The sequence below is a fragment of the Dermacentor variabilis genome, chromosome 2, assembly GCF_050947875.1.
Source record: "Dermacentor variabilis isolate Ectoservices chromosome 2, ASM5094787v1, whole genome shotgun sequence".
Lineage (NCBI taxonomy): Eukaryota > Metazoa > Arthropoda > Arachnida > Ixodida > Ixodidae > Dermacentor > Dermacentor variabilis.
The window spans coordinates 88,994,473-89,021,237 of NC_134569.1; the positions used below are offsets into that span (position 1 = coordinate 88,994,473).

At 48.7% G+C, this 26,765-nt stretch overlaps 1 protein-coding gene across 1 annotated transcript; it reads left to right on the forward strand.

Annotated features, from left to right (window-relative positions):
* The first annotated feature begins 215 nt into the window (after positions 1–215).
* LOC142572250 (uncharacterized) lies at positions 216–23,232 on the forward strand. Its single transcript, XM_075681223.1, has 4 exons — positions 216–507; positions 17,756–18,229; positions 19,014–19,262; positions 21,542–23,232. Exons 2-4 carry the CDS (start codon positions 17,819–17,821, stop codon positions 22,313–22,315), a joined length of 1,434 nt encoding a protein of 477 aa, XP_075537338.1. The 5' UTR covers positions 216–507; positions 17,756–17,818; the 3' UTR covers positions 22,316–23,232.
* Positions 23,233–26,765: the final 3,533 nt, after the last annotated feature.

Genomic DNA, 26,765 nt, shown 5'->3' on the forward strand with positions numbered 1-26,765 from the left:
TAAACGCACGACGGTGTACCCCGGTCGAAATATGATGCCGCGACAGTCCTCGCGCTTCCTCTGCTAGAGCACGCTTCTGAGGAGATTGACGGTCCTTCCGGCGCTATGTATATTTCTTGCTTGGTAAACACCACGTGACCCCTCTCGCTTTGCAAACCATCCCCCGGGTTCGTCCTGCGCTGTCCTCCGTGTTCTTTTCTTTGTCTGCCGCTCGCCTTACAGCCTGAGCTGCGCGGCCAAGCGACATGCGCAGGCCAGGGAAGCCTAGATTGATGCGTTCATATCGCCGAGTGACCGCGTCGTTTCGGGAAGCCAATAGGAAGCGACGCGGTAGGACGGGCACGCCAGAAGCTTTCAGCGGCGTCTTCGGCCCGAGGTAGACGCGGCGTCGCGTCGAATGCACCGACGCCGCCACTGCTCGATAACCACGATCCGGTGAAACCCAAGAAACCGTCGACGTTCCTGCCGCAGAGCTACGCAGCCTGTCTGCCTATCCCGCGGCTCGAGGTAGGTTATCCGCCTGTCGCGTTCTATAGACGCTGGAATTGTTCGTAAGAGCGAATTCTAGCCAATCGCGATGCTTATTAGTGAAGGCGACCAGCCAATAACGAAGAACGCTTACCAACGAAGAGCTTTGCGAATTTGGCTCCATAGATGTTGCACACGCATGTTTCTACAATTTCTTCTGTTTAGAAACTTCTTGTGGAGGAGGAAAGGGGGGGGGGAGGTCACTTCATCACGCGAGATTGAAGTGAACTTGCATTACCTGTCTTCCTATCCGTCGAGCCCTTTACGGACATCAATGTCAGAACGTGCGTGAATGACTTTCCCACAAAAAAAGTTCTATGGTCGGGTTCTGAGTAAAAAGTTGCGCACAGGCAACTTAATGAGCCCAAAAACTCACGAAAGGCAACAGAAAGCAGCGGCGCTCACATGTGAGTGCACGGGTGGGTAGGCGTCAATCTACAAGAATATATGTATATAAACGGGAAGTAATACATTTTAATTATTATTATTATTATTATTATTATTATTATTATTATTATTATTATTATTATTATTATTATTATTATTATTATTATTATTATTATTATTATTATTATTATTATTATTATTATTATTATTATTATTATTATTATTATTATAAAAGTATAGTCTGTGTGCACAAGGAAAATATTAAATTTATACATGAGCATTATAGTTTAGTTTAAAGCATTGTTATGATACAAGAACTGAAAACAAAGGGAACCGTAACATAGCACTATGTTCAGTACAGCAAAACTCAGAAAAAGAAAAGAAATAGGTCATACACAACACAGCGTGTGCACAAACGCAATAAACAATAACAAGAATTAGTTTGACTGGAAGTAGTTTTACAAGCTCCATAAGGATAGAAGGGGGATCTATTTTCCGTGAGGCGAGGTTGTTTAGTAAAGCCGGAAGCACCTGTCGAAGCATTTGCATACCATAATTCTTTCTTGAGTGCAGAATGTTCCCTTCTTCAGCTGTCCTTGTGACATAGGCTGCAACATGTTTACGTCGACGAGCTATATTTCGAATACCGTTTACCGCAAGCTTGAGTTCCTTGCGATACGTAAGAGCCAGACGATGTTGCAAGAGCTTTTAAATTCTAAGTAGATTATACTGGCGGACAACTTTCTGTGGCAATGAAGGGAAAGCTACGGAGGCAAAGCACGCACAAGTCAGAGCGCTTCTGAAAAGAGTCGCGTGTTTTCATCCGCGTTAGTTTAAGCTGGGAAAGAGAAAACAAGAACAACTTACCAGCAACAGTTAAATAAGATAAAACACACCACTGCATGTAAAAGTTTACTTATTTTGCGGCTTTTCCTTTCCGCGTCTGAGCAAACGCGAAACCATCTCACGTGAAGCTGCGTCGATTCAGCGCATGTTCCAGGCAACCAAAAGCACTGTCAAACGCTGGTGGACTACTTGGAGCGGTAACACTTGTGCAGCAGCCACGCACCCTTAGCTTTTCCTTCATTGCCACAGAAAATGGGGCTCTTCCATTACCCAGGGGGCGCTGCGAAAATGGTGCTAACAAGCTCCCTCTGTCCTGAACCGAGTAGTACCAAGCTCGGTCGTCTGCTTCAGAAAGCACGTTTACAATATGGACCTGCCACTTTCGGTTTTGCTGTACCACGGCTTGCAGCGAATATCGGGCGCCGAAGATTTTGTCAGGGGTGGCACGCTGCGTACAGGCAATAAATTATGCAAAACCGAATACGTGTACGCAGTCCAATAAATAAGCGGCGATGTTTTAGCGCGGTGTCAATCGCAAGTGAAGCGAGTCGCGTACGAAGTTGAACTTCAGGTAAGGTTTGCACGCTTCTAGATTCAGGCGCACAAATGCGAGGAAATGCTTGCTATAAATGAATTCACAGCAGCGATAAGCAGACATCATGTGAACGGAACTGCTCGAGCGCACGACGGTAGCGCCGCGACGGCAGCGGTCTTTCAGCATGCCGCGAAACGGCGGGCCTCCTGCAATCTTTGTTGACTGCATGCCGCTAGACAAGTAGTTATGCCTGCGCTGTAGTAGCGGCCATCTGTCCCTTTAGCAACTAATAAATAACTGATGCAATGCATATGAGTTCGCAGTAACGTATGTGCGAATCGCGCGGCAGCGTGAGCTCGTGCGCTGCTTGCTTTGTAGCTTTTAATGACAGCGCTCGAATATTGATGTGCTGCAATCAATACTACCTTGCTGCGCTGCCTCAACGTGCTGACTTGATGTCAAGGATGAGCACATTTACCTCTCTAACCTGTGCTGCTCGTAGTGGCGTAGTGAATTGTAGTGAGACACCTCCAGACCGGATCGCTACCAAGCCCGAAACTGATGAATCGCATGTACCCCGAGGCATATCCGACAGACAGTCTGCCGGAGGGAGACCGCAGACTACACGCACATCTTGTGGGACTGCATTAAATACCCAGAATACGCTAAATCAAGAACACTCCCACCGCGGCTCGAGGCAGCCGCGAAGAGCTACGACCGAGACGATCAGCTCTGGGCCGTCCAGCAGGTCCTCGAGGCGCTCGAAAGGCACGGAACCAGCGAGCCGGCAACGGCGCGCGGAGACCCGCGCCGAGTAACGGCAACTTCGAGGATGACGTAGGCCCTCGTCGGGGCGCGCGAGCGCCCAACTGCAGGCATAAATAAAGTTTCTCCAATCCAATCCAATCACAGAACCAGCCCGACCATTTGTGCTCATTTGCACACACCTGGAAACCTCCTAAAGAAAATTATATATATCCTCAATTATGTATGGCCACACATGTGCAGGTCATAATATCAGGTTCTCTAGCCGAGTGCCATCCCTGCGGTATAACCGAGCTCAGATTGGTCCACCTTGACTGATCAAATAAGGCACCACTGTAGGTTAAATGAGTCGTACAACTCCTGCGGGACCCGCCGTGGTTGCTCAGTGGCTATGGTGTTAGACTGCTGAGCACGAGGTCGCGGGACCGAATCCCGGCCACGGCGGCCGCATTTCGATGGGGGCGAAATGCAAAAACACCCGTGTGCTTAGATTTAGGTGCACGTTAAAGAACCCCAGGTGGTCGAAATTTCCGGAGTCCTCCACTATGGCGTGCCTCATAATCAGAAAGTGGTTTTGGCACGTAAAACCTCATAATTTAATTTTTAATTTAACTCCTGCGGTGGCGGTAGAGTATCCGCCTCCCGTGCAAGAGGACCGTGGTTCAAATCTCGGTGCCGCGCAATTCTCCACCGGAAAATAAAAAAAACGTGTGTTGAGAAAATTGCACAAACAGGCCTGGAGTGCGGCCTCATCCCAGTGACCAGAACCGGTAAAGCACTCTCTCACCAGAGCAGGATTGGCCACACTGGTGCAGTACTTGGCCACAACCTCCTATATGAATACAACAATCAAACCCCGGCCCTCAGTCCCCAGCAGCCGCGAAGCAACTGACCACGGCGGCGGTCAGATCTGTGACGCTGCAGAGGGTGCTAAGAATACCTGGCTCCGGACAGGCCGCCATTGGAATCTGAACCTGGCAACGTTTAACGTTAGAACGTTATCTAGTGAGGCGAGTCTAGCAGTGTTATTGGAGGAATTAGAAGGTAGTAAATGAGATATAATAGGGCTCAGTGAGGTTAGGAGGACAAAAGAAGCATATACAGTGCTAAAAAGCGGGCACGTACTGTGCTACCGGGGGTTAGCGGAGAGACGAGAACTAGGAGTCGGATTCCTGATTAATAAGGATATAGCTGGTAACATACAGGAATTCTATAGCATTAACGAGAGGGTGGCAGGTCTTGTTGTGAAACTTAATAAGAGGTAGAAATTGAAGGTAGTACAAGTCTACGCCCCTACATCCAGTCATGATGACCAGGATGTCGAAAGCTTTTATGAAGACGTGGAACCTGCGATGGGTGAGTGAGTGAGTGAGTGAGTGAAGTAACTTTATTTTGGTCCAGAGAAGACGCAGGGAAGACCCCGCGCCACCCGGCTAGTCCCACGTAGGGACCGCCAAGCCTAGCTTGACGGCCCGATCGCGGGCACTCTGGACGGCCAGGGTTTGGTCGTTGAGTTCGGGGCTGCCCAAGAGCGCAGCCCACCTATCTTCGCTGAAGGAGGAGCTGATGGCTTCACACTCCCACAACACATGGTCCAATGTTGCCCTTAGTCCACAGGCAGGGCAGTCGGCACTGGGATATCTTTCAGGGTATATGGCATGAAGAACCGCGAGGTTAGGGTATGCACGGGCTTGTAGAAGTCGAAGGGTAACCGCCCGCGCCCTACATAAGGCGGGGTGCGGGAGTGGGAAGACCCGTCGTGACAGATAGTAGTGCGTGGTGATCTCATTAAACGTAACCAAGGGTTCCCCGCGGGGCTGGGCGACTGCTGAGGCGGCGCGGTCAGTGAGTCCTCGCGCGGCCTCGTGTGCGCCCTCGTTAGGGTTAGAGGGAGAACCCTCAATCGACCCCAAGTGAGCGGGAAACCAAATGAGAGAATGCGGAGAGATACTTTTGGCGCTTTGGAGAATGCGGAGGGCCTGGGGGGAGACCATACCGGTTTGGTAGGCCTTAATGGCTGCCTTGGAATCACTATATATTGCCTCTCTGCGACCATCGAGCACAGCCAGCGCGATTGCAACCTGTTCGGCTACCACGGGCCTCGAAGTGCGTACCGTAGCGCAGCAAGTGAGCCTTGAATTGGAGTCTACGATGGAGACGGCGAATGCCTCTTGTTGGACATATGCCGCGGCATCCACGAAGCTTGCCTCAATGCGGTTATTGCGGACATGCTCGAGTAGAGCTGTAACCCTGGCCCGACGTCTGCCGACGTTGTTTGCGGGGTGCATATTGCGGGGAAGGGGCGCGATGTGCAGGTGAGACCTGATGTCGCCGGGAATCCGCACGGCGTCGGGGCACTGGTCGACAGGATTGAGGCCCATCTCGCCGAGTAACTTGCGGCCCGTCGGGGTGCCGGATAGCCTGAGCAGCTGTGAGTACTCTTGTGCCTCGATAATTTCTTCGAGCGTGTTGTGGACTCCGAGCTTCAACAGGTTTTCGGTGTGAGTGCTTGCAGGTAAGCCGAGGGCGAGCTTAAATACCTTTCGGATGAGTGAATTGAGCTTGTTCTTCTCTACAACATGCTAATTATGCATGGCCGCCGAGTATGAAAGGTGGCAGAGAACAAAAGCATGTATAATACGGATGAGGTTGTCTTCCTTGATTCCTCGATGCCTGTTGGCGATCCTCCGAATGAGGCCGAGAGCACTCTCCGTCTTGGCGGTGATCTTTCTGAGTGCGGTTCCATTGGCACCGTTAGACTCGATATACATCCCCAATATTCGGAGTGAGTCGACTCTGGGCACCGGAGACCCGTCACCAGTGAAAAGCCGTATTTCGCTTTCGGACGCCGGTTTCCAATCACGATGGCCGCCACCTCTGGGTCTTTTCTTGTAGAGAAGTAGCTCAGATTTCGATGGAGAACATCTGAGCCCAGTGGGGCGGAGGAAGCGCTCGGTCGCATCGATGGCGCTCTGCATGGCGGCTTCAACTTGGCCGTCGCTCCCGCCGACGCACCAGATGGTGATGTCATCTGCGTAGATGGTATGGTTGATTCCTTGAATCTTCGTGAGCTCCTTAGAAAGTCCGATCATTGCGATGTTAAATAATGTTGGCGAGATGACTGAGCCCTGAGGCGTGCCGCGTGAACCAAGGGTGATCTCTTGCGAAAGGTATCCTTCGATCTTGAGCTTGGCAGTTTTCTGGCTAAGGAAGGATCGGACGAAGTCGTAGGTCCTCTTCCCGAGTCCGAGGCCGGCGATAGACTGGAGTATGAACTCGTGTGAGATATTGTCGAACGCCTTCTGCAGGTCTAATCCAAGGATGGCTCTGGTATCACCCGTGCTCCGGTCGATGATCTGATGCTTTATCAGCTTCATGGCGTCCTGTGTCGAGAGGCCGGCTCTGAAATCAATCATATTGTGGGTGTACATGTCATTGGCCTCGATGTGCACCTTGAGCCGGTTGAGCAGGCCATGCTCTGCAACCTTACCAACGCAGGACGTCAGGGAAATTGGTCTTAGATTCTCTATTCCTGGTGCTTTACCGGGTTTGGGGATGAGTACCGTGCAGGCCGCCTTCCACTGTGGGTAAAGTCAAAACAAAATACGCTATACTGATGGACGACTTCAATGCCAGGGTAGGCAAGAAGCAGGCTGTAGACAAGTCAGTGGGGGAATATGACATAGGCTCTAGGAATAGCAGAGGAGAGTTATTAGTAGAGTTTGCAGAACAGAATAATATGCGGATAATGAATACCTTTTTCCGCAAGCGGTTTAGCTGAAAGTGGACGTGGAGGAGCCCGAATGGTGAGACTAGAAATGAAATCGACTTCATACTCTGCGCAAACCCTGGCATCATACAAGATGTAGACGTGCTCGGCAAGGTGCGCTGCAGTGACCATAGGATGGTAAGAACACGAATTAGCCTTGACTTGAGGAGGGAACGGAAGAAACTGGTACATAAGAAGCCAAACAATGAGTTAGCGGTAAGAGGGCAACTAGAGGAATTCCGGATCAAGCTACAGAACAGGTTTTCGGCTTTAACTCAGGAAGAGGACCTTAGTGTTGAAGCAATGAACGGCAATCTTATAGGCATCATTAAGGAGTGCGCAATAGAAGTCGGTGGTAACGCCGTTAGACAGGAGACCAGTAAGCTATCGCAGGAGACGAAAGCTCTGATCAAGAAACGCCAATGTATGAAAGCCTCTAAACCTACAGCTAGAACAGAACTGGCAGAACATTCCAAGTTAATCAACAAGCGCAAGATAGCTGACATAAGGAAGTATAATATGGATAGAATTCAGCATGCTCTCAGGAATGGAGGCAGCCTAACAACAGTGAAGAAGGAACTAGGAATAGGCAAGGATCAAATGTATGCGCTAATGAGAAAAAGCCGGCAATATTATTACTAATATGGATAAGATAGTTCAAGTGGCTGAGTAGTTCTACAGAGATTTATACAGTACCAGTGGTACCCACGAAGATAATGGAAAAGGAATTTGACATACCACAAGTAACACCGGAGAGAGAGAGAGAGAGAGAGAGGAAAGGGGAAAGGCAGGGAGGTTAACCAGAGAAAAAGATCCGGTTGGCTACCCTACACTGGCGAGAGAGGGGAGGGGGAGGTAAAGTGGTAACAAAGTAGAGATAAGGAAAAGAAGGAGCCTAGGCACACAGTCACCATCGGTCACTGGCACCGAATACTGTCATCGCACAGCACAGTGACACTTGCCGCACTATCAACATCTGTTCAGGCTACAGCCGCCTGTCCGATCCTGTCGCCCTCAAAAACCGCAACAGTGCCCTCGTCGCCCTCTGCTGCGATGGCTTGTGATGGCGGTATTGTAAAATAAGTTCCTCTGTGAGAGGTCTTTGGTCAAAGCGCGCTATCGCGGTTGCGAGTGATTGTCTCTGTAAATTATATCGAGGACAGTCACAAAGAAGGTGTTGAAAAGTCTCCTCGTTACCACAGTCCTCACACGTGGCGTCGTCGGCCCATCCAATTCGGTAAGCGAAAGACTTGGTGAAAGCCACCCCTAGCCATAGTCGACAAAGCAGGGTAGCTTCGCGACGGCAGAGTCCAGCTGGAATACAAAGGCGTAGAGAGTAGTCAAGATTGTGGAGTCGGTAGTCGTGAAAACTTCCAGCGTTCCACAAGGAGAACGTGATGTCACGGCTGATCATTCGAAGTTTTCGAGCGGCATCTGTCCTTGATAACGGTATCGGCTCCACTTCGTCCCCTTGAAGAGCCGACCGAGCAGCGTTGTCAGCGTGTTCATTCCCTATGACTCCGCAGTGACTTGGAAGCCACTGAAATGTCACGTGGTGTCCTTTCTCAGTTAAGGTATGAATGAGTTCTCTAATCTCAAATACCAGTTGTTCGTGTGGTCCGCGCCGCAGGGCCGATAGCAAAGATTGCAGTGCAGCCTTCGAGTCACTGAATATTGACCACCTTCGAGGTTGCTCTTGGCTGACGAGACGAAGTGCAGCGCGAAGGGCTGCAAGTTCCGCGGCCATCGGTGTCGTTGGGTGACATGTCTTGAAACTGATGGTGGTGGCTTTCGCTGGGAAGACCACGGCTCCAGAGGAACACTGGAGAGTTGTCGATCCATCAGTATAAATATGTACGTGTTCGGCGTACTTCTCGTGCAAAAGGAGCAGAGTTAGTTGTTTAAGAGCAGGTGATGACAGCTCAGATTTTTTCCTGATTCCTGGTACGGTGAGGTGCACTGCGGGTCGAGCCAAACACCATGGAGGAATCGATGGCTTAGTTGCGGGGGTGAAGCCTGACGGGAGGCAGGTGGAATACTCCGAAATCGTAGTACAAAATGCTGCCTGCGGCCTTTCTGACGGTAGTGTTGCCAGATGGTGGGAACAGGCACGGGCAACGTGCCTAATGTGCACTCTCAACACTTCTACCGCAATGTGTGTTTGTATAGGTTGGTCCCGAGCAATCGCAATAGTCGCTGCTATCGATGTGCATTTTGGCAAACCAAGACAAACCCTGAGAGCCCGAGCTTGAATAGCCTGTAGAGCACGGAGATTTGTCTGGCAGGTGTTGGTCAGTACGGGCAAACTGTATCTCAAGAAGCCCAGAAAAAGAGCCCTGTACAATTCCAACATTGCATGCACTGACATTCCCCAAGTCTTTCCTCCCAGAAACTTGAAAAGTTGGGAGATTGCTGTCAGACGCTTCTTCAAGTAGGTCACGTGGGGGCTCCATGAGAGATCTCTATCAATGATTATGCCAAGAAATTTGTGAGTCTTCTCATAAGAAATTAACTGGCCATTTATTGATATGGCGTAGGGTGTCATTGGTTTGCGAGTGAACGCCATCAGTGCACATTTGTCTGACGAGATTTCAAGACCTTGGTTGCGGAGGTATATAGCTATTAGAGTAGCAGCTTTTTGAAGTCTTGCACGTATCTGAGGACGTGTCACACCTGAGGTCCATATACATATGTCGTCGGCGTACATTGATATCTTGATCGCTGCTGGCAGATGATCAACGAGACCAATGAGTGTGAGGTTGAATAGGGTAGGGCTTAGTACACCACCTTGAGGAACACCTCGGTACGTGTAGTGTAGTGCGGTTTTACGATCACCGGTACAGACAAAGAAAGATCTCATAAAAAGGTAATGAGAGATCCATTGGAAAACTCGACCACGTAGACCAACCATCTCAAGAGCATCGAGGATAGCCTCGTGAGATACGTTATCGTATGCCCCCTTGACATCCAAGAACAAAGCTGCACATAATCTTTTGCGTGACTTTTGAAGCTGGACGTACGTAGCGAGATCAACAACACTGTCTACTGAAGAGCGATCTCGACGAAAACCAGCCATGCAATTCGGTAACATGTTGTAGTGCTCCAGGTACCACTCCGAGCGGGCAAGGATCATCTTTTCCATTATCTTTCCCACACAGCTGGCCAGCGCTATTGGGCGGTATGAGGTGGGTTCAAGTGGGGACTTGCCTTGCTTCAGGAGAGGGACCAAGCGGCTTATCTTCCATTCTTCGGGAACCATGCCATCCTGCCAAGATAAGTTGTAGAGATGTAACAGTTCTCTCCGTGCGCCATCACTCAGGTTGTTCAAGGCGCGGTAGGATATTCCATCTGGTCCCGCGGATGAAGAACGCCTGCATAGAGCAAGAGCCGCTTCTAGTTCCTCCATTATGAAAGGAAGATCCATGCGGCCGTCACGTGAAACAGGGATGTGACTGGGGGCTCGAAAGCCTGGACCGGTTGCTTGGCCAGCGATCCTTGCACAAAAGTCTTCTGCAACATCAGCCTCTAGTCGCCCCTGGAAGAGCGCCAGCGCTTTGAATGGGAAGCGTTGTTCAGGGAAGGAACGTAGAGCACGTATGGTTCTCCAGATGTGGGAAAGTGGCTTTCGGGGGTCTAGTGACTGGCAAAATCTTGCCCAACGTCGAGATGCCAATCTATCCATGCGACGTTGAAGTTTCTTTTGTAGTCGTCTGGCTGTCCTAAGGTCTTCGATGGATTTTGTACGCCGGTAACGCCGCTCCGCACGACGACGGAGTGCACGAAGTCGCTCCAACTCTATATCCAATTCCGTGTGCTTCGACGAAACCGTGACCGTGCGCGCGGCGTGTAGCATTGCAGACTTGATTGCTTCCTCTAATCCAGAGGACAGGCCCTCTCGACAAGCATCCTCCATGGTGGAAGTAAAAGTGGTCCAGTCAATTAATCGAATGGTGTTCCGTGGGGTGGGACTGGACATTCCTTTGATGACAAGGTATGTGGGAATATGATCACTCCCGTGTGTCTCGATATCCGAAAACCATTTAACATATCTTGTGAAACTGCTGGAGACGAAAGCTAGGTCAAGACAGCTGCCATAATTCACGCCTCGTATAAACGTTGGGCTGCCGTCATTCAGGAGTGAAAGGCCGTGGTTACAGGCGAAGTTTGCAAGTCTTTGCCCTCTTGTATTTGTTCTTGCGCTTCCCCATGCTATATGGTGCGCATTAAAATCTCCGATGATGACATATGGGGCAGGGCACATAGACAAGATGTTCGTTAATCGTTTGGGATCAAAAACACTTGAAGGCGATACATAAACGCCAACAGGTGTAAACATGAGTTTGCCCTTTTTAATTGTTAGGCAAACGTATTGATTTTTATCATGAGGCGGAATCGGCTGGCGAACATATGTCAGTTCTTGACGAAGAAAAACGATGACTTTGCTGCATGCATTAGTTGTTGCGGATATAACAGCTTCGTATACCGATAATCTGACTGGTTTTGACACATTAGGCTCACATATGACAATGACTGGGAACAAATGAGTATATATATACTGACGAAAATCTGAAAGGCGTGATTTTAGTCCTCTTGCGTTCCATTGTATGATTGACGCTGCCTTGACTTCCTCTCGAAACGATGGGCGATGGCTGGCCATGTCTCTATTCGAGGCACTCAAGCACTGGATTTAAGGCGTCCAGTACTTTCAGTGCATGTTGAGCAGACGTAGTTCCAAGGTTCGACAGAATCACTCGAATGGCATCTATGAGGGGACGCAGCATTGAAAGGACTTGACGATCTGCTTTAGGCGTGGCATCAGCAGCAGGAGCACGCTCCCGAGCGGGCTTGACAATCTGTAGTTCTGTGGGAGATTGCTGGCTTGGAAGCGCAGGCCATTCTTCTTGAGACAAATTCCTTTCAGGCGACTTCCTTGTGCTGTTCAGCCCCTTTTTGGCCTGATTGGAGAAAGTGGGTGCTACAATGGAAGCGGCCCTCTCCTTTCGCGGCTCTGCCTTTTTTGAGGCGGTTCGGTGACGCCGACGCCGACGCCGGATCGTTGCAGCAGCCTCCTTGTGTGTCGAATTGTCCCGAACCATTTGCTTGAGAACAGCGACCTCTTTCTTGATGCGAGGGCAGTCCCTAGACGAGGCAGCATGGGAACCATTACAGTTGCCGCACTTTAGGACAGTAGCCCGGCACGTCTCCTCCGCGTGAGGTTCAGCACAACGGGGACATAGTATCGAGTTTGGGCAGACACCCTTGACATGTCCAAGCCTGAAGCACTGATGGCATTGAAGAGGCTTTGGTATGAAGGGCCGAACAGGGTGTCGGAAGTGACCGACTTTGACGTGTGTTGGTACGCAATCTCCTTTGAAGATCAGTTTGACGCAGCGCGATGTTCCAAGGCGGCTCACACGCGTGATGACAACACCCTCACTTGCTGGTTTGACGAGGATAGGCAAGTCCGCGTTGGGAATGGCGACATCGATGTCATAAATGACACCTGCTGTGGATGCGTCATCCATCGGGATATATGAACGCACTTTGATGCGCCCTAGCACCGAGATTTGCTTCAGTTTTTCGAGCGCACTCCCGTTGGTAACATCGATTGCGAGGACATTTTTGCGTGCATTTATCCGAATATCCTTAATTTCATTCGGCACGACCCCTTCCAAGAAAACAGATAGTTCTTGCCTGTTTAGCAGTCGGAGGTTGTTTGAGGGCTCTTCGGGTACGAACACGATGGCGTGAGGCCAGCGTTCAGGCCTTGACTTCAACGTCGCCGTGCTCGCTTGCGTTGATGGGTTCGCGTTGACAGTCCTCCTTTTGGCCCTCTTTCTGCGGACAGTAATGAAGCTGTCATCCGATGAGTCTTCATCCGACATCGAGTATAGCTCAGTGTCTTCGGTGTCACTGAGCACGCTTCCTCTCTTCCTCGTGAGGGACGGCCTTGATGACCGCTGGCCAGGAGGGCCTCTGGAAGGCTCCGCGTCCATGGCCACAAAACCGGGAGCCGAGGCACCAGGAAATTCCGAAGAATTCGTCGAAAACCAGAGAATACAGATAGAAGCGTTCTAAGAAGAAGGCACTTCGTCAGTAACACCGGAAGAAGTAAAGAAAGCCTTGGGAGCTATGCAAAGGGGGAAGGTAGCTGGGGAGGATCAGGTTGCAGCAGATTTGTTGAAGGATGGTAGGCAGATTGTTCTAGAGAAACTGGCCACTCTGTATACGCAATGCCTCAGGACCTCGAGCGTACCGGAATCTTGGAAGAACGCCAACATAATCTTAATCCATAAGCAAAGGGACGCCAAAGACTTGAAAAATTATGAACCGATCAGCTTACTTTCCGTTGCCTGCAGAGTATTTACTAAGGTAATCGCAAATAGAATCAGGAACACCTTAGACTTCTGTAAACCAAAGGACAAGGCAGGGTTTAGTAAAGACTACTGAAATGCATCATGTAGCCGCACAAAAGCAAGGGACAAAGAAGGAACACACAAGACAGTCTTGTGTGTTCCTTCTTTGTCCCTTGCTTTTGTGCGGCTACATGATGCATTCAAATAACGACCACCAACTAGCCCGCTTATCCCTGTTAAATAGGTAAAGACTACTATAGACCATATTCACACTATCAATCAGGTGATAGAGAAATGTGCAGAATATAGCCAACCTTTATATATAGCTTTCATTGATTACGAGAAAGCGTTTGATTCAGTCGAAACCTCAGCAGTCATGGAGGCATTACGGAATCAGGGGGTAGAAGAGCCGTATGTAAAAATACTGAAAGATATCTATAGCGACTTCACAGCCAACGTAGTCCTCCATAAAGAAAGCAACAAAATCTCAATAAATAAGTGCGTCAGGCAGGGAGATACGATCTCTCCAATGCTATTCAAAGCGTGCTTACAGGAGGTATTCAGAGACCTGGATTGGGAAGAATTGGGCATGAAAGTTAATGGAGAGTACCTTAGTAATTTGCGATTCGCTGATGATATGGCCTTGCTTAGTAACTCAGGGGACCAATTGCAATGCATGCTCACTGATCTGGAGAGGCAAAGCAGAAGGGTGGGTCTAAAATTTAACCTGCAGAAAACTAAAGTAATGTTTAACAGTCTCGGAAGAGAACAGGAGTTTATGATAGGTAGCGAGGCACTAGAAGTTTTAAGGGAATACATCTACTTAGGGCGGGTAGTGACCACGGATCCAGATCATGAGACTCAAATAATCAGAAGAATAAGAATGAGCTGGGGTGCGTTTGGTAGGCATTCTCAGTTTATGAACAGCAGGTTGCCATTATCCCTCAAGAAAAAAGTGTATAACAGCTGTCTTACCAGTACTCATGTACGGGGCAGAAACCTGGGGGCTTACGAAAAGGGTTCTACTTAAATTGAGGACGACGCAACGATCTATAGAAAGAAGAATGATGGGTGCAACGTTAAAGGATAAGAAAAGAGCAGATTGGGTGAGGAAACAAACGCGAATTAACGACATCTTAGTTGAAATCAAGAAAAAGAAATGGGGGGGGGAGGCATGGGCAAGACATATAGTGAGGAGGGAAGATAACCGATCGTCATTAAGGGTTACGGACTGGATTCCAAGAGAAGGGAAGCGTAGCATGGGGCGGCGGAAAGTTAGGTGAGCGGATGAGATTAACAAGTTTGCAGGAACGACGTGGCCACAATTAGCGCATGACCGGGGTAGTTGGAGAAGTATGGGAGAGGCTTTTGCCCTGCGGTGGGCGTAGCCATGATGATGATGATGATGATGATGATGATGATGATGATGATGACGACGACGACGACGACGATGACGACGACGACAGTCCGAGAGCTATCACGTCTACAAGTTGTGTGTATGTCATAGTTTACGATTTTTCCTCGTATTTTAGCTTGAGAAATTCAATCAGTTCAGTAAATTCTTTGCGTCACACGGATGGCCCGGGTTTGGGTGTTTCGAAATTTTCTTTGCCGGAACGACGTTTGACGTCGGCGCCGGATTTTCTGCTGCACGGGCTTCATAACGCTATCGCGTTGATACGTGATCGATGATTTTGGTGCAACTGCAGACAGCACACGTGGCACTTTCGGTGAATGCGGCGGTGGTCTTCGCAAGTGAAACTGGAGGACTGATGCGGGGAAAATTCAAACTTCGCCTCTCATCGGCGCAGAAGTCTCTAAAGGCGCTTTATTTGTCCCATTAAGATCAACGGGCTTGTCCGATCGCATTTGACCACATGGTCTCTTCTTTATGCGTGCATATGATCAGGCAACCTTATCTCTCTCTCTCTCTTTCTTTCTCTCTCTCTCTTATATCTATACCCTCATACCCCTTCTCCTCTGCAGAGTAGCCAAAATGACAACTCTCACGGTAAACTCTCTACCTTTCTGTCCGTGTTCTTAAAAACTCGATGAGGTTCTGGACCAGTGTAATTCAACATTTCCTATCGTGGAGTTATCTTCCTTTCTTATATTAACCAAGACTCACCCACTGATAATGTAGACGGAAGGCCACTCGGACACTAACTAATCACGAAAAGGAATAGAATTGCAGTCGAATCCTCACATTATGTCCGTCGTGAGGCTGATATGGTGTCGCGGTTCGATTTTCTGCTGCGGCTGCCACACTCCGACGGGGGCCCAGCGTGGTAACACTCGCATACTTAGCTCCACCGTTCGTATCGAAAACTATTCTGGCACCTCCAACTAGCTCGTTTCTGACTGAGCCCGTTTGTTTCTTTCGTACGATGAACGTCATCACCTGATCAATCTGAGGCGCACCAGGCGAAAAAGCAGGTGAAACGTGGTATGCCATCAATTCACAAACCTCTTAGCCCGAGAACTTTTTACACGTGACGAACACCTTCACCGGAATGGACATTCTTTGTCAGCAATAGTCTCGCAAATTCGGGCACAGGCACCAAATGCGTAATGCTGTCAACCGCAATACTTGGGCATGAATGGCTGGCGTTCTTGTGCAGCCTAGTCTTGTTAGCCACTAGATCACATATGGTATAGCGATAAGGGGCCCTATGACGTAACATTGTCCCATTATGTTTTTATTCCAATCCCCTGACGTCAAATTTGCGTAACCACCGACGCAAGCATTGGGTGGTCACCCGCAGGGTTGTCTAAACAGACCAATCAAATGCTCTCCTCGCTTATAGGAGGTCACTTTTGTTTGCTTTTCAGACTAATAACATTGCCTACATGAAGCGGCTTGTCTTACCTAATTGGCCGATAAGAGGCAAGGAGCCAGCTCAAGTGGAGAGGGATTCAATGGGGCCGAGCCAGCGCACAAAAAATCGATAACCGGATGAAGAGGGTGGTGCCGGCGTCTGCGATTGCTCCGTTTTTCCTTACTTAGCTTGCGGTGGCTGGTCGAAAATCGCAGCGGTATGCAACGGACGTTTAAGAATGATGCTAAAAAGGACCCTCAGGAAAGAAAAGTTGACTGAGCGAAGTCGTAAACGTGCGTAAAGTGCTCGAAAGCGTTACACGGCCACGCAAAAAGCTTTATTGATCGTAAAACCCATGCTCTCCGGCAGGTGCGAGTAGCCACTGCCTGAGCGATCGTCGGCGGTAGCCATCTTTTATTCTTTTCGGAACAGGGCAGCCTGCGGCTGTTCAGAGAAAAATTCATTTTTGTCCGGCGTATTAATGCATCTTTAACACGTACACGTCGCTTTGACGCGCTGACTATTAGCGGTTTTGTGACGTCGCGTGACCGGCTGGTGAAGTGGGTGCAGCCCGAAAACTTTTGACCAATATCCTAGGGCTAATGGCGAAAAGGCGTCGAATCAGAAATAACGATGTTTCTTTTGTTCAATCCAATCATGCATAATCAGAGTTTACACGTCATATCAGATGGGGAGGTATCGCGGTTTGCGTGACGTCGCGTGACTGACAGGCGAAGTGGGGTGGCCCAAAAAAGTTTTGGCCAACCGCGGTGGGCTGATTGAAGAACTGGAATTAAAAAGTTTGGAATATCTTTACGTTATAGCACCCAAGGTCACACCCTACGTAAAAAAATCTAATAGTAAGTTCGAAATCCGTATTCACAAAGGTTTTAGTGGGCTAAGGTAGCCTGTAAAAAACACTAATAACTAACCGTGAAAAAGAACGTATAGAATTAGCGAAGGTTTCTTGTCAATGACAAAGAATTGTCACAAACGAAATATTTTGTTAATCTGATTCCTTCGTCCGAATTCATAATTTCATTCGAACTCAGCAATTGTGCTCAAGAACATGAGGCGGCCAGTTTTGATGGCAAATGAGAGCATAGTGAAAGCAAGAGCCAGAGATACAGTATTCAATGCACAATTTTTTTTTGTACGAGCAATTTGCAATTGGCAAGCGGCTCTTGTTAATAATGGGTTCGATTAGAGTATTAGCCAACGCCTGCTTTCGCAATTCGCCACAGCATGAAGTCCAAGAGCTTTATCTATTATAGCTACACAAATATATATGCAAGTGACCGGGAGGATGGCATCTTCGGTAGCTTAATTGTAAAAACATTCAAAGCGTAATGCAGAATATGTTGTTTCGGCCCCCACCTGCGGCAAATTGTCTCGTCATCCAGTTCTGTTTTCCTTTTCCTTACTTTTTCTATATTTCAAATTAAGAGCAAATTACTTTGCGAATACGCGCCGAACTTCTTACTCATTAGAAACTCCTTGGACATTGTCCGTGACCTCCAAACACGATGCAAAATTCACATAGCCGTCAGTACACAAGAACGGTCAGTAACAATGGCTGCCGGCAATTCTTTCATACCAGCGAGATGATAGCCAAGCAAAGTATTTAAGCAGGTGGTTGCAAATCAGTTCATAAGCTCTTACGAACAAAAACAGTATAAAAATACGGCACCACTATACCCTGCTCGTTCGAACAACTTTAATAACGGCACACGTTCTTTCACCTGCGAAGGTTGGCCCTCGGGCAAGAAAGCACTCACTACGCCCGCGGGAGAGCCATCGTGAAGGGGCCAAAATGATGTTCCGCACTTCGAAAACCCGGACAAGTCCTCTGGTGGCACCCGAGTCCATGCTCAACGGACGGCCCAAGATAATACGCCTGTCCAAGTCCGCCTTTCGCAAGCACCGCTTTGGTGGACGAGACGCTGCGGCCGCCTTCGCTGCCGCCAGCACCGGCCACGGCCTCCCGTGGCTGGCCAGGTTCCGGAATCGCTGGCTGCCGAACATGAACAAGAACGTGCTCCTTCCGGCGCTCATCTCGCTGCGTAGCGTCGGCCTGCGCATCATAGACAGCAACGATCACGTGATCCTGTCGACCTGCTCCACGGTGTGGGCCATCGTGTCTGTCGCCTTCCAGAGCGTCAACGTCTGCATGACCATCATGGGGGTCGTATCCAACAACTTTCACGGCTACCTGCTTGATCAGGTCTCACTTGCTCACATTTTCTTAGCTACTTGATTGCTCTTTGTTGCTGCTTGTTTTCCATGCACGATGATCCGCTTTCTGTGTAAGGGTCTGTGGTGGTATATGCATAAGGTGGTACATAAGGATAGGCGCCAGTCAAGCCTTCCTCAGTTAAAACTGCATTTTTTTTTCTAAATAAAGGGAGAAATGGGGTTACGCGTTACTCAAAGGCTCAAGCGAGTGAAGGAGTTTAATATCATGGTGTTGCCAGTACAAAAGCAGGCAAGCGGGTAAGCTTACTACGCATGATCCAAACAAGGTTACAGTGCCCAGTACTTTTGTCTATTGCGGGAACGGTGTCTTTAGAAATGCGTTTCAGCTGTATGTCTTATTGGCCTCGTGGTTCGAGACAACCTGCTATGACCATGCGTTGCAAGTCGCGACTTATGCTTCACGCTCGGCAATTTGTTTTCATAGCTTGCTTTAATCAACGTATATGCACTAGGACAGGCGAGCTTTGGAATTTACCAAGGTAAGCCGCGAAGCGCATCTTATCGCTTCGTGCAGCCTATCAAAAGCGTTAGGAAGTTTCTTCCTCTCGCGTACAGAAAAGCTTGACTGTTCAACTGTCAGCAGCGCCTGTCATTCAGGCGCCACTCAATCAAAAGGAAATTGTCTCGACACAGCGACATCCGGCAGACGCCACAAGTGCGGTGTGCGAGTTGCAAACCCGATTAGGCCGCACCAAGGAAGTTAAATAATATGCTGGACAGGTAAGGGTCGCATTTATTTTTCTCCTGAACAGGTCTCGCTGGTATTGGCTACGCTGTGCTCGATCATCTGCTCGGTCTTGCTGGCGTTCAGCCCGGGGCGGTTGAATGCGCTCATCGAAAAGGTGGAGGACACGTTGTTCGAGCTGCACTGTCCGCGCGACCTGCGCCAGTACTGGATGCCCATCAGTCTGCTCACCGTGGTCGGCTGGCTGTACTTGGCGCTCAGGTTCGTCGCGGTCACCTGGGTGCTCGACAACCAGCCGCCAAGAGACGTCTTCAAGGTGACCTGTATGCTCGTACTCTGCGCCATGGCGCAGTTTGTGAGCGAAATCGCAACGGCTGTTTTTTTTCTCGAACGCGAGCACCAAGCTTGGGAAATGTCTCAAGGACCAAATGGGAGTACTGGACCATCTATGGGCTCAGAACCCGGATTACTCATTCTAGGCCGGGATATTGCAATTATTCTACTCCAATGCTATTAATTTCCGCGCTTCTTATGTGGTACGAGCGGCGACCGCATGCGTTATCACAAGGATCAGCCGGTCGTGGACGGTAAATGATAAGGAGGGAATGGAATCGAGAGAAAGGAATCGCTATAACTTACTCTTACGTTGGCCCAAGATACATCGGTTCATCTAAGGCATCCCACTTATCTCGCGAAGAAATTGTGACAGAGGAAGCTCGAGGCTCTCTTGTCTCCACCTAGAGAGTAGAAAATTTGGGCGGTAGTTGGATCAATGATTCGGCTGGATCAAAGCGATTAGAATCAGTAAAGATTGTTAAGCGCTTAAGTTTATCAGAGAATCTCCGTGAAGCATGTTTAACAACGCTTACGCGAGCATGGCTACACAAGATCGGACTCGCCGCAGTGCCGTTATGTGTGGCTTGTACACTATTTGTTGGAGTGTACTGTACTCGTTACACAGCGCAGATGTTCGTTTGAAGCACTTCAGCGCATTATATAGGCTCTCCGCACGTTAGTGCAAACATACGATGTCTCCGCATGGACACTGGAGATTCAGGATGGAAGTGTACCGACTCCTCCTGAAGCTTTTGAGGGTATGAACTTAACCTCTGATTGGCAACACATCTCAGATTAACTTCAACGCGTTGCGTAGGAGTGTGGACGGCCTGGTGTGGCACCGTGCGCGGGATCACAGCCTTTAGGCTTCTATCCTGTTCCGCCTTTATGTGCGCATCGTCTCGTTCACCCGTCTAGCACTCCGCTTATGAACAGTGACGAACTTTCGTGAAATTTTCTGAAAGGAGGCGCCCGGAAGGAGCAATTGGCGGCATGTTTTTGTTGTGTTGTTGCCTCGGAAAATGGCTAGTACACACGAAGAGGATTGGTCACACTGGAATAATTGTAAAATACGCCCAACAAAAGACAAAGAGGTACAAAAGGAACAGTCAGAACGAAGCATTAGGCAACGATAGGAGAACAAAATTTGAGGGAGAACTCATTCATAAACGTAGAAGGAAAGAATAATATGCACCACGGTCGGCACCCTAGAAGCGTACTCTTCCGGATGCCTCAATCAAATTATGCAGAGTAGTAATAATAGACCCGGATCTGTGCCTAATTGACAGGCACCAAAGGACAATACTTTTGGTGTTGTAAGCTGAACCCAGGTTACCAGTCGGAAATATGAGAAACCTTCGGCGGAGGGAAGCGAAGCTGCGGCAAGAAAGAAAAAAATGGAAAGAAAGAGCACAGATTAGTTATAGATAAACCAGATCTAGGAAGGTAAAAAATTAGGAAGGAAGCTCTACAATGAAAGCTTGTTAACTTCACGTCGCATTGTCGTGACAGGCGTTTGCTCGTGTTCCACGGAAATTTTGGATATCGAAAATCATCAGCGGAACTAGGGATGATTCGTTACAATTTATAAATAAAGGACATTTAAATCTAGCTTCTGTTATAAAAGAGAAATGAGTAAGAACATTTAGAGCCGGACCAATTAGCGACTATGATGAGAGTGAGTCAGCGGATTCATTTAAAAAGATTCCACTATATGTCCGAAGACCAGGACAAAGCGGACTTCAGACGACATGTCCGGGACAAATGTCGAATATATAGTCAGCAAGTGCAACCGTTTATTAGAAGTTAAGTGCGTACAGACCGAAAGCGCATCTGTAACAATCATTACTTTATATTCCTGTGGACCCAATTGTCTGATGCCTTGCAAGGCTACATCCACTAACAGCCAACATCACCTTCCTCCTCTTGCCATTCTACACCACAAATCAACTCAATATTGTTAAATCTAAGCCTGGCCGTTAAATATTCGTATTACCTGAACATTTCCCACTTCAACAGGTCGACATACCGACGTAATGTATTCTGCATTCAGTCCGCTGTAATAACTGAATATAATATGATACATATTTGTGAACAGAAACAGCATCCGATGCAGCAGCAAACAAAAAAAAACGTTTCGTCACCGCAATCTTTTGCATTGGGAAAGACTCCTTTTAAGTCTTTTGTATGTACTGTCCTTTTTTTTTTATCTAAAGAAAGGAAAGTCACCATGCATTTGATTTAACATCTCCACCGCAGGGTGTATTCTTCACGGAGGCGAGCCGCAAGTACTCGGAGAACACGCTGCTGTTCCTGGTGGCGCTCATCTGGTACCTGAACACCCTGTTCGTCTACGGAACCCTCGTGTTCGTGCCCATCCTGTTCATCTCCTTCTGCATGATACTGGCGCGTGCCTTCCGCGTGCACAACGCCGTCATACGCGACGTGCACCGTTCGGGCCGCTCGGTCGAGGCCGACACCCTCGCCCAGATCCGCATCTTCTACGAGCGCATCTGCACCCTGGTCACCGACCTGAACGAGATCTTCGGGCCGGTCATCTTCTCCTGGTACATCATGATCGTCCTCAGCGTTTGCATCGACATGACCCAGCTCTTCAGCGACACAAACCTGCTGAAGAACACCAAGGAAGACGAAGGCTTTCTCTTCAGCCTGCGCGGCATTTACTCCCTCCTCTCCTTCCTGGGGACCTGCCTCGCCGCGTCGCGGGTGTCCGAGGAGGCGCTCGCGCCGCTGCCGCACCTGCACGAACTGACGCTGCGCAGCTGGCGCCTCGACATGAACACCAAGATGGAGGCGCACTTCTTCCTCAGTCGCCTCTCGTCGTCGCCAGTCTCGATGACCGGCTGGAACTTCTTCACTATCAATCGCGGCTTCATACTGAGTGTATGCGCCGCGCTCACCACGTACGTGGTGATTATCATTCAGATGAATCCCAAGGCCATGAAGACCATCAACAAGTTGGTCACCACGGCGCTCAACAACACTGGCAACGGAACCGCATCTAGTGAATAGAATATCTCGGGTGCATTTAATCTTCCGTTACCGTAGTCAATGCCGACGCAAGGGTTTTTTGCCGGAGACGATACAGGTGGCTGTTTTCAGAACTGTTATTTTTAAGATCATACGGTACGAAAAGTATATTACAACGTTCATGCATTACAACCACTCCCCAGCTTATCATCTGGTTCGAAGACAAAACAGCCTCGGATTTGTTTCCCTGCCGTCGATAACAGTCCACATAAATAAGAATACTACTATCATTTCGGCTAAAAGCAACTTTACTACGTAGATATCGCTAAAGGCGGGGAGTGATAGGGTAAAGTTTCGGCATGAGGTTAATGTGGCAAAAGTCATATGTTATCGTTCACCCAAAGGCCCATGATAGATAACCTACCTAGTACAGGATCAAACACTATCGTTTCTGAAAAACTCGGAATTAAAGAAGTACTTATATGGGCTCTGCATTTTAACAGCCTGTTTAGTTAGCTCTTCCTGAAAAAAAAACGATGCTATTACAATACGACATTGAAAAGACTTAGCATGCGTTTCCTGCGTGTTAGGTGAACCACACTTTGTTATGCACACATAATCTCTAAATTCGCCGTTTGTGACGCGAGATATTACATCAGCCCATCATATGCCTCAGGCGCTGTCGAATTCGTGCTACCTTTTTTTTAATAAAAAAGTGCATACACCGAGGGTTTTACCGGTTTGAATAAATATACCTGGAACTGTTCCGTGAAAGCCTACTTGTTTGGGCTACATGTCATCATTTTGGCTGTAGAAACCAATCTGGATGCGGAGATTTATTTTTGTTTTTATATGAACTCTTTGTATTCTCTTGAAACAAGCCATAGCCCTATTTGAATATACGTACCCATACTTTCATGTAATCACCGTACTTAAATAAAGAAACGGTTGAGAATGAACGTTTGCATATTTATTTGTCATCGAAACTCACATTCTTACCGAGCACTAGCATGGGGTGACGAAAATCTCCAAAAGTACAGCAAGCGAGATATGCATTCCTTCAAGATTCGTTCAGCCGCGTTACCGGACAATTCAAAAGCAGCAGAATTCGTAACCGAAAATATTTAATAGGGTATTTAACTCGTTAACTACGGAGAACTGACATTGCATCTTAATCAAAATCTTGAAGCGCTCTCTCGGTGCCCTTTATGACCCTCTCTAGATTTGCAACGTGACAGATAGTTCTAGGAAAAGGGCCCTTAATTTGAAGCCCCAAAGAGCTTTACGTATACGCCGACTTTGGGACACATGGGAAGTATGTTTTGGAATAGGGTTCCGCGCACTCACGGTTCAATTACGTCTTGCAGTTGAGGCGTCACGACGGCTTCAAGGTGAAGCTGCCGCAAGTAAGGAAATAAAAGCTGATACAAGTGCCTTCGGCTAGTGTACTTAAGGCTTTAATTAATACTTTGAATGTTTATGCATTAACAGCGAACAATTTGTTGTCCTCAGTTCTGAATGACTAACTCAATTGCCCTCATCAGCCATGAGTTCACGAGGGGAGACGAAGACGAAGTGAACAGAGCAAGCGTAGCTTCTTGCCTTGCTGCGGTAGTTTTGTCACAGTGGAGTCTTAATTGTGCTTCTTGGGCGAGAAGCCGTCCGAAGCGATGACAGACAGCACGCCAGCACTTGCGTCGAGCACGCCGGAGGTTCCTGTTTCTCCAACAACGAGCTAATGGGCTCCGACAACGACTACAGTATCGTGGGGGGCAAGTGACTGAAGAGTAAATGCCGTAGGACAACCAAACACGTGAATGAGCAAGGCCCCAACCGCCTACTCCGACTTACAAGATTGTTTTTGTGCCTCTGGACGACTCTAAGAATTTAAATTTCGTACACAGACAGATTCTCAACACTTGCCTTGGTAATGTGGCTCCGAAAGGAATTAACGAAGTGCCTTTCAACACCAACAAAAACGTAGTCACAGTGGAAGTAGCGATGCAGGCCGCACTAGAAAATTTTAAAACCGTGCGCATACTAGGACACATAGAAATCTGGTCGTTAATTGTGCGTGGTGATCGCACTAGGGCAGGCGTTATTTCCGATGTCGGTATTGACATCAGCGACGAAGAGTTCCAAAGGCATTTGCCTTCAACAGTGAAGGTCATCGACTTTCATCGCTTCGGTCGCTCGTCGAGCATCAAGAGACCTTTAGAGGGAGACACGCTACCTGATATTGTCAAGGTAGGCTACATGAGACACCCGCTGCGTCCTTATGTATCCCGACCCCTGCAATGTTTCAAGTGCCTAAAGCTAATCCACGTCAGCGCTGTCTGCCCAGGCCGGATGGCATGCCTCCGCTGTGCCGGCAGCCATGACTCATTGTCATGCACAGTAAAAGAAATGAAGTGCTAGAATTGCGATGGGCGCCATGTGGCCCATTCCAAGGATTGCACTAAACAGAACAATGAGATAAAAATACTGAGGGAAATGAGCAAGACAAGTATGTCCCACAAAGAGCTGGCAGCGTCAGTGCAACACCGAAGGAGACGATCCCGCCGGCGTTGTGGACAAGCTGTAGGTCCAAACGAGAGGTACCTGGTTCCAAGTCCTCGGGTTCAGCAGAAGAGAGTTGAATTGGCATCAATGGAGTTCTCCGAGTCATTTCTCCAAACGAGCTGCGCCACGCATGCCGCCGTGCACACGGGCCCTACACTATCAGCGTGAGCATGCAAGGACAGTGCACTGAAAAATCACTATCGGACTCTGTCATCAAAGCCATGCTGCGACAGATAATCGACGCCCTGCAGCTGCTACTGTCTGGTTTAAATACGCAAGTGGCGCTAACAGCTGCAGCAATTATGAAAGCTGTAGACAGTCTGCTAGTTACACTGTAGTAACCCCTACCTCTGCCGGCGAAGATGACTGTGCTGTGCTATGAAGTGTATGCTGTGAAACAGTGTGCTGTGCAGCCATCATCATTATCTTCTTCACGCCACGCCACAACACTCCTTACTCTTCGCAACCTACCTCCGTTATTCCCCCGAATCCCTTCCCTAGAGTAGAGTAGCAGGCTATAGAGGCATTTCATTCAGGTCGACTTCTCCACCTTTCTTCCGTTAAAATTATCTCTGTCTCGTCAGCGAGAACAATTACATTAGGGTTTGTTGGCGCAAAGCTTTTAAGGTGATTCGAAGCAGTTTCAACATCGCACTTCAATTTGAAAAAGGCACCCGGTAGCAAAATACAGTGATTTTCGTGTGCGATGTGACCTCGATACGTCTAGAACTTCATTGTGTCGGACATTGTAGAGCGCAGATCTTTGGCGCCCATTCGTGCTTTTCGCTGCGCCGTCGTCCCTCGCCGTAACCAGCTCCGTAGCCGGGGCCAGCGCGCTGCTCTAGCTGCGCGCGCTCCTGGCGCCGTATCTCAAGCACGGCGCGAGCCTTGCTCTCTTCGCTTCTCCTCCAATGTCTCCCCTATGTGCGGCGACGATCAGAGCGCCGGCTCGGTGGCGGGTGATCTCGACGACGTGCTGCTGCCCAAGCCGAAACGCATAGCTGCCGCCGTTCGCCACTACGTGTATCCCTTCCGCCCCCCACCCCGACCTCCACCGTGGCGGTGACCGTGCGAGAGCGCGCGGTGTTCTCCGGTTGCCGAAGCGCCGGCTCGGTATCAGCGGATCACGGTGCGCGTTCCAAAGCCTAAGCGCAGAGCCACCTTCAGTTGACTCGCTAGCAGCGTCAACGGCGTCAGTCGGTCACTGCCATCTCTTCGCCGCGCAACGTTCCCATGCGCCTACGCGCTGCCTGCCGCGACCTCCCGATAAGCGAGGCAGTTTCGCCAAGCTACGCTCCGTTTGCGGCGGCTGGTGCGAAATGTTCCGCGCGAGACGGACTGTCGGAGGCGCACAGACGGTTTATATTATAATATAGTCCGTCTGCCTATATAAATGGTTCATTAAATTGGTGCAGCAAGTCGAGCATATATCCATCTATTTCTTCGACGACAAAGCTTCCTTCATGACATTCAAGAACTGGGAGTGGAGTGTTTCTTGAAGAAGGAATGTGGTGTGAAGAATAAAAAGTTGTCTGTAACTGTACATACATATATTGCTTGAATTCTTTGCCTCAATATAACGAAAAGCCGAAACAGCTGAATTTTGCATTATTGCAATTGCATTAAAATTTTGCATTAGGAAGTAACGTAATCGTCGGCAATTTTTTTTATCCCTTTCGTGCATCTTTCACTATTCGATTCCGGGAACGAGGCTCCCCTTGTATCCGCGCTTATTGTTTTCAGTTTGCGACCAATGGGAGGACGCTATTGATTTCCTTAATTCTTGAACCTTCGTATGGCGACAAACCGTTGAAAAAGTCGTTGAATCGTTACACGGCGTATTTCAAAACGCTCTATTTGTGGAGCAGAGAACCTTCGAAGAAATGTGTCGAGCTAAACTTTGATGACCCACTTGTGGACCTTTTTCTCT